Below are 19,410 nucleotides of genomic sequence, written 5' to 3'. Positions count from 1 at the left end.
GAAATGTACATACTTTATCCTAAATGTTGATTGTTTGGTTTCAAGTCCTCCATTCTAGCTTTGTGTAGAATACAAATAGCTTTAGTATATGTTTTTGAAAAATGATAAACAGTATCAGTGAAAGAAGATGCTTTGAGGCATGCTGCTATGTGTTGTTACACCTCACAGAGGTCACTCTGGCTAGCTCCAGACCCCGTGCAACAGCAGGAAGGGGGAACAGCGTTCCCTTGGCAAAGCCTTAGAAGACGCTGAACCTAAGGAGCCGAGGCTCACAAGCTTCTGCTTCTTTTTCTGCCAACCGGGACAGAGGTAGAGGATGAGAGGAGGCTTTTCTCCCAGGATAAATCCAGCAGGTTTATTGCGGGTGGGAATCCAAGGGCAAAGAGCCCCAAACACAGCAGTGCAGGGGATTATAAACCTAGGGAGAGATGGTAGGGGTGGATACAAACCGACAACCAATGGGGTACAGCCGTGGGAGAGTAAAGGGAGGAGAATACAGTCTGGGAACCAACAGATTCATAGGGTAGGAGGGATTGTATTCCTGAGTCCAATAGAGCCTTGACAGAGGGTTGATAAACAGGGAACATTCTGGATAGAAGGGCAGGGATTACAGTGATGGATAGGGATTTGGGAGTAATGGGCGGGGAAGATGTTGGAAAGGAAGGAGGGGTATGTACTTACAAGGAAGCATAGGAGAGGATATAAACTTTGGCAGTTAACCACTAGCATACACAACATGGGGAAACAGGGCAAACCAATTAACGAAGTACAACAGCTGTGAGTTTAAAATACACTTTAAAGGTTTTTTTTCAAAAGAAAATAACTGGAGTGCAAGGTTATTATAATGAATGATGAAGGTTTGTAGTCCTTTTTCTCACATAAACTAGCATGTGTAGCTTTAGAGATCTGGGCTGGTTGATTTTAAAAGAATAAATGCCTGTTTCTTACATCAGTCACAGCTCTTTCCTCTATGTTAAGTGGTGAGTATAGGTTGCTAAGGATTAAAGCCATTTAAAGTTTCTGCTTCCTTAAAATCTTTTTATCTTCCTTGCTCTCTGCTTGCACTTTAGTTACATGGTATAAGCAAGACAATTAACAATTGTGTCTACCTGGCCGTTTTATCCAAAACAATGTTTTTATTCTTTGTAACAGCAGAAGCTCCATTATTCTGATTGTGAAACAACTGTCTTATGAAGGTCTTAAGAACTTGTAGATTACAGCTAAAACCTTGCTCAGAATTGAGGCAGATACATAAACAAGTATTTTGACTAGAGTGTAATTTCTTCTATGTGCAGATTACATTTTCTTATGACAAAGGCTGAGAGATCAGATAAAAGCCATATGCGGTTTTCCCATTCTCCGATTCTGGTTCTGTTATTGCCAATCTGTTTTCATCAAGGGTGGCTGAGAAAGCTTTGGGTTGACTTATATTTCCTCACGTGTGCTACCAGGAGGTTGAATGACTTTATAGTATTAGCAGGCCTGTTCTTTCAGAAACAGGAGTTAATGACATGACTCAGTCTGGCACCTAATGGTACTTTACAGCTACAACAAATCAGTTTCAGTTAGTAGCTTTTCACAGATTTAAGAAATTGAAAAACTCCTGGAAAAGGATTAGCCATTCAACCTTTAATTGTTTGTGTAGTTAAAAAATATTATACCTGAATATCTATCACTCTCTCCTATAAATTAAACTATTAGTGTATTCTTCTAGAAACCATCTGATGTTAGTGTTCATGCAGATTTAAACTCTTCAGCCTGGGATTAAAAATAAAACAATGTACACTTCAAATAATGAATATCTTTGTGCAAAGAAGTTGTGCATTTGATGTTCTATGTCTTATCCGTCAAGAGTTTTCTGTTTGTGACTTCAAATTATATTTCAAAATGCCGCAGTTTATTTTTCCCCTGAACCCCTGGTTTCATGTATTTTCTGAAAGGCTTTCCAAGGCTTGGGTTACTTTTAGCCTTCACGTCTCTGATATGTGAGAAATGGAGGCTCAGGTGGTTATAGGAACTTGTGTTATACCAGGCATGTGAGTAGGTGTTCTGCTTAGAAGTCTGTTTACCAGCTGGCTTCCTGTTTTTTCCTGATGGGACTTCTTTTCCCTCTTCCCATATATCACTACATATAATCTGTTCTTCTGGAGTCCTTCAGTCCCTCCATCCTGCCTGTCTTTTAATTCATCTCCATATGTACTTCCTCCCCCTTGCTCTGTTTGGTTTGCCATTGTGAAGTTGCAGTACGTGCTGCTGGACAAGGAGTGTGCTGCTCAGCCAGATGTGGACCATACAGCTGGCATATATGCCCTTCCTCATTCATCAACCAAGCTCCACTATCCCATCAGATTTGCCTGCTTTGTGATCCTTTGGCTAAGTACCACATTCCGCCTCTCAATGGGGAAAGACAGTGTTTTAACTTTGCCCACACGTTGTCTGATATGTGTTGACTTAATGAAGAAGCAATTGACAGGAATAAACAAGACACCTTTAAATACCACAGATGATTTCTGATGTAGTTGGCATCTGGTTTTACTGTCTTTGCCAGTATTAAATGTTTTGACGGGGAAGCTGAAGTAACATATGTCTGCCATCCCACCAAACTCAAAACCCAAGCTGCTCTGAGAAATACACTGTCCTTTGTGCCTTTAAGAGCTATTGTTCCAGAGAGAGCAAATTGGGAAAGAGTATTTTGCAGCGATCAGAGCTATTGACGGTGTCAGTCTCTGGGACAAAAATGCATGCAGTGTTACCCAGGGCTGGGGAGAAGGGGTGGCACTGTCAACTCCCAATGCAAAACTTCACAGTTGTACTTTCTTTCTCTTCTTTCTGGCCCGAAGATCAGGTAAGCCACAGTTGCCATCTCTGTCTTGGTTCAGTTACACAAATCCCCTTCCCTGTCTCCCCTCCTCCCCCCTTCTCCGCACCTGCTTTCCTGTGCTTCGGAAGAAACAGACGTATTGTCCCAAGGGCAGGTTCTGTGTTTGCGTGAGTTAAGGGTCTGAGTCTGATGTCTTGGCTCATTAAAGGAAATGGAAATCCCATCTCACCAAGGTCATAAACACTCACCTTTGTTCGAGGAACATGGTCACTACCTGTGCTTTATCACGAAGCCCTGAACTTCTTGTTAAATGCATGTAAGGTCTGAAATGTGGAATCCAGAATGCTGTTTTTTAATTTTTTGAGCTGGTTTTCAGAAAATTACTCAGATTTCTACATTGTGAATATCTTCTGAAATGTGCATGCTTAAAAGATGTTGGAGGAGTGGGACTGCAGAGAAAAAACCTCTGAATTAATATTTACTGTGTGCATATTTATGCATATGCAGGTTATTCCTACCTATGTTAATGTGGTCTTTGCAATGTAATACAGACTGTATTTCATTCACACATTGTTCAGGTTTCCATTTGGCTACAAATAATGGTATGTTCTCTTGATGCTGTCAATTTTGAAAGGAAACATGCATTGAAAATGTTGGAGATAAGAGATGTAAGAGTTTCTACTATTGTGGACTCTTGAATCACCAAGATCAAAAGGTTCCCTATTTGAAAAGGTTCACCCGTTTCTATTTTTGAAGGTCTGCAGAGCACCAGTCTCAGTTTTAAGCTCAGGAGATTGTTTAGTGTGTAGGTAATAACTCTTTCATAACACATCTCCAGAGCTGTTTATACATGAGCAAAGTTACGCATTTCTAAAAATGAAAGGAGACTTGAAAATGTAGCAGCGTCTGTTTATAGATTTAAAAATGTTAAATCCTAGCAGTCAAAAAACATGACTAGTAGATGTGAGAAGTGCATTCTTTGCTTGCAAAAACTATTGCATAAGATTTTATGGAAAAATATTTTACTCTTATGATTGCACAATTTTAGTTCTACTTACTTTGTCAAGGAATCTTGATTTCCTTCAGACACATAAAATGCACAGCCCATCTCTTCACAAATGCACAATTCTTAAAACAACCCAGTGACTGTTTAAACAGCTAATATAAATAATGAACCACTCCATTACCAAGAATATAAATAAATGTAGACAAGTAAGGGTTCTCTAGAACTGAAAGTTTAGGCTATGCAAAAACTTCGACAGCTGTAATTTGTAGGTCCTTGTAGACTGAAGGGTGTGAGTGATGTAAACTCTAGAAAGCTGACATTTAGTGTATGTCTATTTTGTCATTTTGCCAAAAGGCAGAACTTAACTGTTACGTTTCTTTTGCTGTGTACAAATTTTGAATAGGGCAACATTTGGCAAAAAAAAATCCCCAAAATACCTTAAGCTTTGCAGCGGTGTAAACAGAGCCCAATGTTCTTGAGAGCTTGATGAGAAACAAGTCAATATTTTAGAGAAGTCTGGTCATAAATATATTATCCCTGGATAAAATAGGAGAGGAAAAATATTATTTGAAGTTTATTTCTTGACATGTTAATATTTAAAATTAATTTAATTCTAAGAATTAGTTGGGTCAGACCTATGTATCTAATTAAATAACAATATAACATGTTTGTTGTTTCTTATGTTTTGAAAATTCAAGGGATGTAATACCTTTGGATCTGAGTCTTTAAGATCCCATATTAAAGGACATAAATGGAAACAGGTCAGTTCTTTCCTCTACCCTAAAATAATCACATACATACCTATTATCCAAGGGAAGCTCAGTGGAAAATGGCTTAACCACACCTTAGAATTAGGTCAGTTTTTGTGAGAACAAAACTTTCTATGTCAGTAAATTTAAATATTTTTCACTATGGTTAATACAAGTCGTTTGGCTTAATTGGTGAAGTGAAAACATGAGGAAAATTAAGAACTTCTTGTGTGGGAGGAAAAATGGAGAAAGAGGGTGAGGAAAAGTGGGAAAGATGATGCAAAGAGAGAGAGAGCTGACTGACCATGAAACTCTGAGGGTGAAATATATCCTTACCCCTGGAAATTTTGTAAATATACAGACAATGGCACATTTTTTATGGCTTTTTTCCAGAATGTTTACAGAAACACAGATGTCTATAGAATTATAGAATCATTCTTGGAAAAGACCTTCAAAATCAAGTCTCACCCATGTCCGAACACCACCTTGTCAAGTACACCATGACACTGAGTGCCATGTCCAGTCATTTCTTGAACGCCCCAGGGATATTGAGTCAAACACCTCCCTGAGCAGCACATTACCATAGTTTGAACACCCTTCAGAAAGTGAAGAATGCCTTCCTGATATCTAACCTCAAGCTCCCCTGGTGCACCTTCAGGCTATATTGTCTTGTTCTGTTGTACCTAGCCTTGGAGAAGAGGCTGACCCTCACCTGGATACAGCTTCATTTACTGTCAGTTGATCTGAAAATGGTTACACAAGAAATCATAAACTACCAAGGTGCTGTGCTGTGTTACTGAGAGAAGGTATGGAATTAAAGCAGGCCGGTGACAGGTGGTCACAAACCTAATCTTCTCTTACAGTGGGAGGGACTTTCTGTCCCCCAGTACTTGTCTTATGCACTGTGGTTCCAAGAGTTGTAGAAAGAAAGGTTGCCAGTGAAAACTGAGGCAAAAGATTTTGTTGAGTTACTTTGTCTTCTCTTCCTGCATTGTTACAAGTTTGTCAGCCTTGCTTATCAGGGCTGGGGAGAGGCAGGGGGAATATGCTTTCTCTGACCTTCCTTTTTGGCTCACAAGCTTGTAAAAACCCGTCTTTTTATTATTTGCATTTTTTGCCAAGTTCAGCTCCAGCTTTGCCTTGGTCATCCTGACTCCCATCTTTATGCAACTGGACTACTATACTCTTCCCCAGATACCTGCCCATGCTTCCGTTCTTTGTGCATTTGCTTCCGGCCCTTTAGTTTGACCAGCAGTTGTTCCCATACTCAGCCATGTTGGTCTCTTGCCTTCCTGACTTGATGTCCTGCGTCTGGGAATCAAGAGGTCTTGCACTCTATGGAAGACATTCTTAAACATCTACCAGCTCTCTTCTGCTCCCTTGTTCCTGAGGGCAGTTCCCCAGGGGTCCTATTGAGTATCTCCTGGAAAAGCTGGCAGTTTGCTTTCTTAAAGTTCAGGGTCTCATCTTTATTCTTTGTCTGATCTTTGCCATATCTCTCAGGTCTGCAAACTCCACCAGTGCATGATCACTGCAGCCCAGGCTGCCTTCAGTCTTGATGTCCCCAGTTAGCTTGTTAATGCTGGTGACTAGTGCATCTAGTATCTCATCGCCTGTGGTAGGGCTTTCTATTACCTGGCTCCAGTAGTTATCCAGGAGGCTCCTGGATTGCCTAAAGCTTGCTTCGCTACTTGCCCAGCAAATGTCAAGGTGGTTGAAGTCTCCTTGCAGGACAAGAGTTTTGAGCATAATGCTTCCCATAACCTGAGCCAGGAGGCTTCATCCACAAAATGGCCTGAATCAGGCAGCCTGCAACAGACACTATCCACAAGGTTCCTTTTGTTGCCTTAGAGTCTGGTTTTTGCCTTCAGGCTTCCAGCCTGCTCATGGCTACTTTTCTGAGATGGCTCTACTCACTCAATCCACCTCCTGATGTTGAGAGGAAGCCCTCCGGCCCTCCTTCCTCTCCTGTCCCTTCTGAACAACCTGTAGCCATTGATAGCTGCACTTGGGAGCCACGCGTGGCATTCATCCCACCAAGCTGCAGTGATGGCAAATAGGTGACAGCTTTTGAGCACCACACTGGCTTTTAACTCATCATGTTTGTTTCTCATGCTTCATGGATTGGCGTAGAGACACTTCAGCAGGGTAGTTGGTCATGTCTGCTTTGTAGAGAAATACTCCTTAATTTTTTGGAGACATTTCAGTGATGTCAAAAGCCACAACGTTTTGGAGGTGACACCAGTCATGGAGTCATGTATTAATGGACCAGGACTGTCTGACTCTTCAGTGTTGTTTTTTTCTCCCAGTGGTGGAACACAAAGGTTTCACCTTACTTTTTTATTCCTTGTTAAGCATTACTGTGCTTAAGCATTTACTTTTGAAAGTTTAGTCACTGGAATGTGGGAAAGCTACAGGATTTTAATCATACTTGAATTCTGTAATTAATGATTTTGCTGAATATACCTCTTTAGACACACAACTAATATAACTGGATCTTATGATGATCTGACTGATAAAATGATTGTAACTGATATGCTAGCACTTTGGGGTTGGTGTTGAGTGCTGTATTCATTATTTGGAAAGCAAAGTGCATATGAAACTGTTTGGTTATTGGTTTGCTTGTTGCTATTGAACTGGAGTTCTATTAATAACATTGTTACAAATCTCTTTAAAAAATAAATTAGAAGGATAGGAATTAAAATGCAATAAATCAGAATGTCCTATAGCCTTTTTTACTAACGGAAGCAGCAAGGGGCTGTTGCTCTTGTCAGGTTTCTCCATTAATTGTAAGTCCACTAAGAAACACCTTTTTATGACTTAGGCCAGTGAGGTCACTTAAAATTTGCTTAAAAGCCTTGTTATGGTAACATAATCCTGTATATATGCTACTTCTTTTGTATATTAAGTAATTTCACAAACTCCTGCCCAGCCAAATGCTTGAACATTTGTGGTAGCCTTTGTCTCATGGTAATTGGTGGATGAGAAAGTGGATTATGGTAAATTAATTCAGTCCTTCTGTGACTTCCAAAAGTTGAGTGTCAGTGCAGTCAGGATATGTTCTTCAAAGCTGAATTTTACACTCTGTGAATGTCCTTCTTCATCATCATAATTTAATCTTACTTTTGCCATTTTGTAGACCTTTTGTAGGAAATCCAGAAAAGTGTTTCATACCAATTAAGGACTTCATCTGGTATTGTTCTTTCTCAAACTCCTATTAGCAGTTATAAGTATGCAAGAATTGCAGTGCCAGATAATTAATTATGACTTCTTTTCCAATTTCTGCATAAGGTATGAAATTTAGATTATTTCACAGATTTTTTAGGGATGGCTGTTGTTTTGTTGTGTATGTATTTTCATGAAGAAGAAGAGAAAAACAGGAGGAAGAAACGTATATGTAATTTTGTTTCTCCTCTATGCATAGTTTTTTTAAAAATTAATTATATGTAGGTTGCCATGTTAAGTTTACGTGTTCAAGTTTACCACTGTGTTAGAGAGGCAGATATAAGGAGAAAACGGAGTTCATTTACCTTGTGTTATAAATAAGATTTCCTTCAGTTTGACTAGCATTTATTATTATTTGAGATAGTTATGTTTATAAATATATAGAGCATTTTCTTTTTGGATTAATAAATTAATTCACTGTACATTTTTTTTCCAAGTAGAAGAAAATACTTATAATATATAATTTCATTGAATCAATATACAAAATGGAAATACATATTCTTAGAATATGTTTTAGGTATTGCTTTCATGATCCTGAAAGGAGTCTTAGTAGGCTTTTCTAATGATATTTTTCTTCTGAATAGTGACACTAACAAGATGTCTCTGCTGTGCTGCATAGTCAGGAGATACCTATGGGCAGACAAGTAACTGAGCAGAGCACTTAATAACCAGTTATCTCCACAGTGCTTACTTTATCAAATGAGAGAGGTTAGATATTTCAGATTAATATATACAAAGGAGAATACAGAGACAGAGCAGAGCAAAACAGACTAGCCAAGAAATACAAGGTTGAGGGTAATATATCAATTGTTTGGTTTTCTGGGTCATAGTAGTTTTAAATACTTGAGAGTCCATTTTGAGAGTAATAGAGAGTTCTTTGTTTTGTTTTAGATCTTTGACAAGATCTTATCTGCATTCATAGAGCTGGACTGTAAATCACTTTCTCTCTTTCAAGTTGGCTACTTTGTAGAAGGTCTGAGAGGCAGTAGGTAGTGGACATAGTACAGAATCCACCGGAGCTTTTTTGCAGTGTATTCTTAATTTCGTATCTACCAACAGAAAGTGCAACACATGCAAATAACCACTCCAGACTTTTCAAAGATGCTTTTTTTGGTGCCACAGCAGACAGCTAATGATTAGGTTGTGGTTAGCATCTCACTTCCTGCTTTAACCAAAATTTCCTAAATGTTTTCCCAAAGCATGAGAACATGCATGTATGCCAGGAAGAAAAACCTTCCATACAATTAGTTAACACAGTAACTGCTACCTAATGCAGGTACTCCACCAAGACTTAAAATTTTATCTGTAGCTGAATTTTTTATAAGGAGATGTATGTTCACACAAATCACAGAGTGAGGAAGAGAAACTAGATGTTCACAGAAGAAAAAGACATGCTATAAATAACAAACATTTTTAAAAGGTAAGTGCGGAGACATTAATGTCTGATAATACTAGAGAACAAAAAGCTTTTTTTCATCGAACCGATCCACACATAATAAAGTTTCCTTGTCTTGGGTAACATGACAGATCACTCTGACCACTCAAAGGATGGCATCTCTGTGTCTGCTATCGAAGGTAGCTAGTGGTTGTTAATTTTTATGGTAGTCTTTTGTCATGTAAAGGTTATTTACCATAAATGAAGCTGAGTCCCCAGGCAGCAATTAGCTAGCTATTTCTATTGCTGTGACCCTTTGCCAGGGTAAACTCAGGCGACTGGGCTTATTTCATATCAGGCAGTCTTATACTTTTGATAGGAAACAGCTGTTCACCTTGTATTAATTTTGACTTGTGTGGGCAGCAGAATGGTCAGATAATGAAAAGAATTGCACTTGGCTTTCAAGTCAGCTTGCCAGCCAACTGTCTTGTACTGTTGTGAGTTTTTCTCTTCCATTCTGCTTGACTGGGCATGCCACTGTCTTTCCTACAGCTTGGCTCCTTCCATTCTTGGCTGAGCCCCTCAGTTGTCCATGGTGAGCTCCAAATGCTGTCCTCTCCATCTGTGGCAGTTCCCTCTTCGAATCTGCTGCTGTGCTAAATACCGCAGATCACAGCCTGCGCAGGAGTGCAGAACAAGTTGGTAATTATTTGATGGGCTCTGTACCAGCCAGACCTGAGAAATTCACATAGCACAGAGATACTGGTTTTTCCTGCATGTGCTAGGAAGGATGGAAGTATTTGATTCTACTCTTTTTTTTTTTTTTTTAAACCAGAGGAAACCCACTTAGTATTTGACAAAATATCCAGTATTGAGAATAAAGAACATTTGCCATTAAGAAGTTGCCTGTTAGGCTTAGCATCTTTCTGTCTTTACATTGCACAGTAAGTGCCAGCTGTGCAGATGTTAGTTCCATGTACATCACGCAAAATGGGACACTTTGACTGACGCTTCATTATCAGCAAGTTCTCAGATTCCTACAAGTACCTAAAATCATGTCATTTCTTAATGTTACTCTCCATTATAATGGCTGCTTGGACTGTTGTGCAGTCAGATATATTCTGCTTCTAGCAGCCTTTCCTTCTTACTAGAGTTAGCATTATGGCTCAGAAATGTTTGGAATTAAGACCATCATATTTGGCAGTTGTGTGTAGTTGCTGTTGCCTTCTGTGTACTTTGCACATCAGGGGTAGATCCAAACAATTTTTCAGTGGTAACTGCTGCTGCTTCCGCACAGCTTGTTCCACTCCCATTTATGATCATATTTGCATGATCAGATGTGGGCTTTTTTTGCATTTGTTCAAAATAAGAGGCTATCACTTCAAATTATATTTCTGAAAATATATAATGAAATCTCAGCTGTGGTTGTATGTGACTTTCTGATAAGTTTTGTTGAATATTAAATATAAATTCAAGGTCATGGCACTGGGCCATGAGTTAACCTTGCAACGTAAAATTTCTTCTCACTTGCATGTCATGAAAACAGGTGTTTTACAGTCACAGTAATTTTGATGACATAGAAGCAAGACTGACCATGTGATGAGCAAAAACCTATGTCAGTTCTGCTCTCAGAATAACAAAAAGGTGGCAAAGATTGTAGTTTGCAAAATAAGATACACGTAAGATTACATATATGTATAAATACATGTAAGATTCAGAGCTCTTTGATGGAGAAGTTAAAACTTTGTAAGTGCACTGCACTTGTACCCAAGTGTTCCTTCAGAATATTAAAATGGCAGCCTTGAATGTTGCGACTGAAACAATACTAATATAATGGTTAAATCTGATCTTGTGACCAGTCACACTTATTAAACTTCATAATGAATACTGATAGTGGGAGCTCAGGAAATTCCTTCCTGGTATAGGGAAATAGGTGAGTTAGGTGGAAACTGCTACATGCTTTGAGCTTGCTTGTGAATGAGTGCATGCCGGGGCTGTCTACACTCCAGGATTAACAAAGCTATTCCTTGCTTTGCTTTCAAGCAGGCACAGCAGAAAGGGGTTCTTGTGCATCCTTATGACCATGTTGGCTATTGTCAGTGGGATTCTGAACAAGTTTTCATTTAGTTCTTTCACTGTCCACTCACAGAAAACTGTGTGTATCCACATCTGGAAGCATTCTGAATACAGTTTGTCACCTCAGGGCTCTACTGTTGTTTTATTATTTTTCTTGAGAAGAACATAAGCAAAGAATATACTGTATCTTTTTGTCCAGAAGACTGTTGCTTAGCTCTGTTAATTAAATAACAAAGAGGAAACATATCAAAGTCCACTTAAGTACCTGAGCTTTTTTCCCCACCCTGGAGAAGAAAAGGTAGTTTAAACAAAAGCAGAAAGAGAAATGGGAATTTCTTTCAGAGCAGACAAGTATTATGACTTCACTGTATGCATTCAGTTGTAATCCAAGGAGTCAAACAGTTGCTGTAGAAAGAAAATATTTCCAATGTAGACTGGATTAAATCTGTCAACAGAAATAATCTGGGGTTTAGATATCTACTCTCAAATGAAGAGATATAAATATTACTTGAACTTTATTATTAGTGTTATTTAAATAAACAGCCCCATGCTGAGAAATGCAGAAAAGCCTACTAAACAAATGAATAACGTATCTTAAAACGTCCAAAAAATGTTTTGCATTTTTCAATGGCTAAAGTATAGGTCAGGTGTTAGTTTCTTTTACATTCTGGCACACTTTCTTATCTTTTTCCTCCCTTTTCTAGTCACAGAAGCAAGTATTCACACATGTACATGCACGTATGCACACACAGTAATGTTTAGCTGTAACAGTATTTGATCTGGTCAGAAGTGCTGGGAGTTCTCACTTGTGACCTGCCTGGCCACAGCAACTGCACATAAACTTTCTCTCTCCTTTCTTGCTCGCTAGCCATCAGAGCTGTACCTTTTTGGGAGGGAGAGGAGTTAATATTTTCTGTGTATACAAACCATAACTGATTACTGATTATTAAGAGAACACCAGGTGGAAAATTCTGAATTTTAAACTCATGATCTAAAAATCAAAAAACTTTCTGATAAAGAGAAGTTCTCCCTCTCTAACAATTGAATCTGGTACATTTAACTTACTCTTTTACTGGTCAAGATCAAAACCAATAGTAAGAAGTAAAGTTTACTTGGGATCAGCTCCTTCTCTTTGAACACAGTATTTGATGTTAATTTTAGCAGTGTAATTTTGTAAAATTCCATTCTACTCTGACTTAGGGCAGACAAATCCCAAGTACTTAGGTAAAGCTTCAGATAGCTAGTATATAGTATTCTATCTACCTTGGGTCTTTAATAAATAATTGTTGCTTTGTGATAGGAAAGACCATGAACATCTATTTGTGATACTTGATGGTAGGAAAGAGCATGACCATGTATTTAATGATTTTATTGAAGGATGCCTAATGTCCTATCTCTGGCTCACTTGCCAGCCTTGGTTTCTCAAAGTACTGATAACCTAGATGTCCTGCCTACGTGCCCAGGTTTCTAGAATTAGTGTCAGCTGCTTGTGTTTGGGAATTAATTATTCTTTGGTTTTCACTGGATCCTCTTGGTCAGGGAGCTGTTTATAATATTTACCATAAATAATATGAAAAGTACTCTGATTAATATGAATAAGCTATTTACTCTCACTATTTTCCAGAGTGGAGAGGGGCTAGCTGTAACCTCCCTACCATCAAAGACTGGCCCTGCAATTCCTGCTTTTGAAATAAAGTTACAGAATGAAAACTAACAACCCATATGAAGATTTTTTTGCACTTACAACTGTTCCTCTCCTGTTTTCAATCCAGTCAGAAAAATTATTAGAATAGGTAGTAAGTTTACTATATTCTGTTACACTCAGTTGTGATCTGTGTTATTTTTGTTGTCCCTGTTAGGCTGAAGGGGATTATTATTGTTGTTTAGTTTCAAATATAGGAAAGCTTTTCAGAGGGTGCTTGGAAATAAGCCCATTTTCAAGTGTTTTTCTGACTCGGGGTGTTTTCCTGAACTGAAGTGTTAAATATTTCACCCTAAGACTGCAAACAGGACTGGTATTTTTGGATTCTATGCCTTTTTTATTTTTTTTTCCCCCCCCAGAAAAAAAGAGCACTGTGAAAATCATTGTTTATCCCAGTTGATGGAGCGTTATACTCATAAATCATGATTATTTTCAACCTTTTGGTTGAGATTATTTTGTTTTCACAGCCAGAAGCAGTAAAATAATCAATCATGTAATAATGCCATGGATAATTGTCATGTTGCTTGGTGTCCTTTGAGCTACTGCAGGTGTGTTCAGAGCCTCTGCTGGTTGTGTTTAAACCGTGATTTTTACAACTGAGGTGGTGAAGAGCTTTGGAATGTACCCACAATTGCTTTACTCTTTTTTTTTTTTTTTTTTTTTTTTTTTTTTTTTTTTTTTTTTTTTTTTTTTCCCCCAAAGCAGAATAAACCTTAGGTATTTTTCACTATAAATATAATGGAGTTAATTCTTATTTATTAAACACTCAAAACAGTTTTATTATTTTAATTTGTTTTCAAATAGTGCTTTATGTTTTGCTTTTCTTGCAAAACTAGGGTTCTGGGAGACTCTGGAGTTTCTATACCACAGATTTGTCTGAAATTCTGTGGTGAGTTGTCGTGATATAAATCACAACAGTCTTCCAAAAAACTCTCTTCCTCCTCTTCTCTGTCTTAGTTTCTTGCTTCCAAGCTGCTCCCTTCTTTGTGCTGACGGAAACACTCATGCAGCTTCACTGGGAACCACATCAGGGAGCTAACCTTTTCCCCTCTCAGTCTCTGGGCAACTGAGGTACAAAAGATTAAGGGATATTTACTGCAGACATGAGATTCAGGTGCCCACAAGCTTTTGAAAATCCTGCTAGATATCTGTCTGCATCTTTTGGCATCGAATTCTTTTCTAATCTGGCCTAAGGTGACTTGGCTAGGACTTTGGAGGAAGCACTAAGAATTGAAAATAGGATTTGGATATTCCTTCATCATGTAGGCTGTGTTCTGTTAAATGTTCTCCACTTTGCATTATAAAATAAGAGGACCTGGACTTTACTGTAACTTTATCAGAGTATTTTGGCTGTAAATTAATAGAATAATTTGTAATCCAAAATTTAACATGTTCAAAACTTAATTTCACACTGAAAATGTTGACTTAGAATGAGTATCTTCTTTTCCATGAATCCTGTTTGTTTCACTGTAATGTTTTGACAGCTGTTAGTGAGGCTTCTTCTGTGACTGAAATCTGAACAAATCTTTATTTCAAGTTTGTCTCACTAGCATTTCTGAACTCTCATACTAAGTGGCAGATAGGAGCTGCAGGAGAAAGAATCTAAGTTATTTAATAGCTGAGCTCTATGATGGAAGTTATGCAATGGAAGGATAAAGATTGACAGTGCAATTGAAAATGCAGCTGTGTGGTAAGTGTAAAATATGGTTAAACAGTATGAGGTGTTGAAATAAATCAAGGTATTCATTGAAGTCTACATTTGAATCCCTACTAATATTTTAAATGACTTATCTGATTTCTTTCTTCTCACACTGACTTCACCATACTTACTAAGGCGCCTGGCTGATGACTAAGAGGGTAAACTGCATCTTCAGTATATTTTTTTCTGTTTTGAAGGTTGTTGCAGCTCTGTGTGAAAATCAAGAATCATTCCTTCTCTATAGTTCTGTACTGATGACCAGCTGATCTTTTTTGCTATGTTTTAGAGTGGTTTGATGGTAGGTTAATAAGGATTATTTAATTAAATGAAGAAGTTCCTACAGAAACATTGTGAAACTTATAAAGTGTTTTTTTCATCCTGCACTTAACATCAAGTGTTCTGAAATAGACTGCTAATCTGTCTTGGATTAATCTGTGAACAAACCTTCACAGCAACAGAGATTAATGCGATGTGCAGATTTCTTCTTTATGCATTTAAGTGACAAAATACAAAATTTTGAATCTCTCCTGATCCATGTTTGAGAAGGGAATCTTCACTGTGTAGAATGAAAGTGATTTAATGTCTATGGGTTTTTAAAATTTTATTTAAAATTGATATATTTTCCATCCAAATAATGATACTCCTTTTTATGACTACCGATCATAAACTTTGTATCTGTCTTTGTCTTGTAGTGTAGTTTACGTGTTTCGCAATAGAATGGTTTTTTTCATACTTATTGAAATTAAACCATTTCAATATACCAATGAGGTAAAATAAAAAAAAATCTATAGAGGGGAAAATCCATGCTAATGAAACAAGATGTTTGCTTTAACAAGGAATGCTTATGAATTGTGGGAATGTACTCTGTATAACTCAACCCAGGCTTTTTAAAAAGGTTTCTCGTCTGTGTTACATACCAGCTTTTTGAAGGTTCTGTGACGTCTAGGTTGGTGTTGCTTTTACTTTAAATACTTGTAAAAATATTATTTTGATATTATAACAGAGCAGGCTCAGAAGAGCTTATTCCCTTTCTAATGGTCTCATGGTGAGAACTTTTAATTACTATGAATTTAGCTGAAAGCAATTTTGAAGAATTTTGGATGGCCAAAGAATACATTTAATTAGTTAACATTATAACCTATGAACAGTATGCTTTGCGAGCTGATAACCAGCTAATAAGGGATTGTTTTGCTGACTTCAATGTTGTCTCAGTAGAGCAACTGCAAGAGAAAGTTAAGGTTATTTCCCTCAACTTCAGCTATTTTTTATGTGAAGCTGCAGTAGTTAAGAAACGTATGCTGGGAAGGTTCTAATCTGCCTTCACTATGAAAGGGGTGCACTGATTTTATGCTACAAACTGCATCTTTTGTAGCCTATTCACCACCCTTTACAGGTCTGCCAAGCCCACTCTGCAATTGGTTGCCAGGGGCTGCAGACATTGGAAAAGAGAAATTTCAGTGAAAGGTCCTGATTCAGCAACCCAAGCAGCCTGCCTCCCCCAGCCAAAGTAATCAGATTGGCAGCTGAATCAAAGGGTACAGTGGGCCCTTTGTTTGGGAGCTCCAGAGGCTAGTAATAGACAAAAGGTCAACAAAGTTTTATGAAGAAAAGAACAGAATATTAGAGGGTATTAGTCTGAAGAGAGCGAGTTTGGGAGTTTTACGTTACTGGAAGAAAGTTAGAACCTGAGTAAAATGTTACAGCCGTAGGAAGCAAAGGTTGCATATTGATGTTTAAGGCTGAAGATAGTTTCACCTACAGAAACAGGATTATTGATGAGTGGAAGAAATGTCCAAGCAAAAAATCTGCAGATCCACTAGTTGTTGACCTGTGCAAGTATTAACATTGGAGGATTTATTTGTAGAGTTTGGGATTTAAAATATGCTGGTAGAGGGGTGGTTCATTCATATAATCGCAAGATTGGAGAAGATCTTAGGAAGCTCTGTTTCACTTGGGAGAAGAAGCGTCTATCACCTGTGCAGTGTCATACGAATTAGACAGTTGCCAAATCTGCCACGCTGGAAAATTTCATCCACTGTGAAGTCTGTGTTTGAAGAAAACTCAGTCTCAGTCCATAGCTAATCTTCTTTAGACCAAGCAGGCATAGTAATCATTATGTTTTTGATTTTCATAGTCATGTTTTGTAGACTATCTTCATGGTGCTAGTCATTGTATTTTAGTTTTACTCTTACCCATCTTGAAATGGAATACAGAAAATTGGAAAAAGTAGTCTAGGGCCTTACTAGCTTTGAATAAATGGAGAATATTATTGCTTTTTATGTGTTCTGTGTGAAATCTGCCTTGTTTGCAGTACGTTGCAATGGTTGACTTGCATCCGATTCTAATCGGTGTCAGCCAAGTCCACGTTGGCTTCTATTTTAGTTATTACTCATCTCTATGCTTTATCGTAAATGCTAAAAAATAGCCTCTTTGTTCCATTATTTTTCCAGGAATTGAAGTTAAACTGATAGCTCTATAATTCTCTGGCACTCCTTTTTTATCCTTTTTAATAAATAATAGGAAATGTTTTTGGAATGTCTCATCTTTTAAGATCTCATCTGTGCTCTGCAAATAATGAAGGACAGTTAATAGCATTGCATGGCATTGCATCAGCCAGCCCTTAACTGCTCTACATCAATCAGGCCTACTCTGGCTGAAAATACTTGAGTACTGTTTTTCTTGTTCTGTGTGAGGCTGAGGCCTTGGTTTGTTCCTGGTAGCAATTATGGTAACCCCCTCCATACTACTAGCTTTTTGATGAAGATTAGTGTGTTGTTTTGATGTCTGCTTATGGCTATGAGCACTTTGGAATCTGTTTATTGCCCTTACCTCTCAAGTAATGAATGATCTGCAAAGTCATAACCATTTCAGAGGAAAGAAATTCAGCTCTTGCATGGTGAGTGGTGTATGCCCTGTGAGTTGATACTATGTTGAGTGGCATATGCCTTGTGAGTTGATACTTTGAGCACCTGGGCAACTTAGTTCTCAAAAGTGTAAAAGAGCCTTCCACTCAATAATGCTGGATATTTGCTCTTGTATTTTGTTGGTCATTGGTGCATAAAATAGAGCAGTGGGCCTACCTGTGTTGGATCTTGTCAGTAAGAAAGTCATCCTCATATTTTCAGGAGAAGCAAAATTAAAAAAATAAGTGATAATTACTTATATACAAGCAGGAAAAGAATTTTCTGTATCACCTGTTTCTTTGCTACAGTTCATTATGTATATCAGAGGAACTGCATGCATTTTTTACAAATATGCAAATATGTAAAAAAATACAATTTATTATATTTATTTTAAATATGGGTTTTCTTTTGTAGTGGGATTTTCCATAAGTTGAAGTGGCTTGCTTCACTGCCTTGAAAAGTTAAGAAATCATTTTTGTGTGGGTGAGCAGTTTAAAAGAGCTACTGTGTAAAACACCTGCATTTTACTTGACTATATGTTCCCTGAAAAGAGGATTAATAAGATATTCCTTAATATCTGGCATATGGCACACCTGGCACATACATTGTCCTGTACTGGCCATTGGCATTCAAGCTATTCTGGTTCTGCTGAAGTCTCGTCTGGTCATGCAATGTGCAAGGAGAGCAGGGCACTTCTCTTCTGCCTCCTACTCCCATTGCAAATGTAAATTAGTGGGTCTTCAGAAATAAACTGTGATACACTTAATGGCTGTGGAGAGAAGATATGCTGTGAAAAGTATGAGAATAACCATATAGGAGCAGATGAGAGATCTGTGTAGTACTATGTCTGGGTTCTGGTGGCAGCAAAAAAGGAAATGCTGAAGTAAAAGTGTAAGAAGATATCTAAGTACATAGTACTACCCTGTGCTGGGTATTTACCCAACCTCCAGCAATTTTTAACTCAGGGTCTTCCATGCCCACACAGGATTTCTGTGAGGTAGGTCTCATTGAACTTGTCCAGTCTCACCTTGTAGGTCACAAGAACTCTGCTCTCAGTCTAATTACATCTCCTCTGAGAAAACTTTACTTTGTTTTATCTTTGTTTTGAAATTGATTGTTGCTATTTATTTCAAACACTGCCATTTTTACCAAGAGAGTCGCTCCACTCTATAGATTCTTACGACTCCACAGAGCTTTATGGTCGTTGAACTCAGCCATCTCCTTCTTAGAGCAACAAATCCTAGGAGCAGTACAAAACATGGTTTATGAGTAAATATTCTCATTTCTCTGAGAGAAGTTCAGTCTCTTCTGTAGAAGTTCAAACTCTTCTCTCTCACTTTTTGAAGTGAGAGAGCCTTAACAGCACAAAAAGAGAGTATGCTTACTGCCAGAGTGAGTTGGTAAGATCACATGTAAGGTTCAATTATTGAGCATTTCTTTTCTTACCAGTTTTTAATTACATCTGTATAGTGGATTCGTGCTGTTCTTCCAGTTTTGTGTTTTGCAAGTCTACCTATTAGTGTTGTATGACAATGCTGTATTAGTTACAGATACAAAAAAAAGATGTGGCTGTCTGGTATCTTTGTGACATCTAAAACCAGTTTAATGGACAATTATGTTTTTCCTAGTACTAGTTTTTTACTGATGAAATCTGACACTGAAAGTTGGGCACCTAAAATTACTTCATGGATTTTTTTCCCATTCAGGGAGTGGAACAGCCCATGAATATTCTTCTAGGAAAAGAAACCAAAAGTAGGAAGAAAAAAGCAAAATGGGATACCCTTATGAAATATTGATTAAATGAAGTGCAAAAAGGGAGTTAAAAATCAGGAGTAGGCAGGAGCATAGTTGTGT

General features: G+C 37.9%; 1 protein-coding gene across 1 annotated transcript in view; it reads left to right on the top strand.

Annotated features, from left to right (window-relative positions):
- The first annotated feature begins 9,321 nt into the window (after window positions 1-9,321).
- Window positions 9,322-19,410, top strand: part of ROR2 (receptor tyrosine kinase like orphan receptor 2) — a 50,808-nt gene continuing 40,719 nt past the window's right edge. Inside the window, exon 1 of the mRNA XM_040090986.1 lies at window positions 9,322-9,376. Coding sequence (XP_039946920.1) covers window positions 9,322-9,376 — 55 coding nt within the window. The remainder of the gene's footprint in view (window positions 9,377-19,410) is intronic.

This window comes from Hirundo rustica, chromosome Z (genome assembly GCF_015227805.2).
Source record: "Hirundo rustica isolate bHirRus1 chromosome Z, bHirRus1.pri.v3, whole genome shotgun sequence".
Lineage (NCBI taxonomy): Eukaryota > Metazoa > Chordata > Aves > Passeriformes > Hirundinidae > Hirundo > Hirundo rustica.
This window is presented reverse-complemented; position numbering and strand designations above follow the sequence as displayed.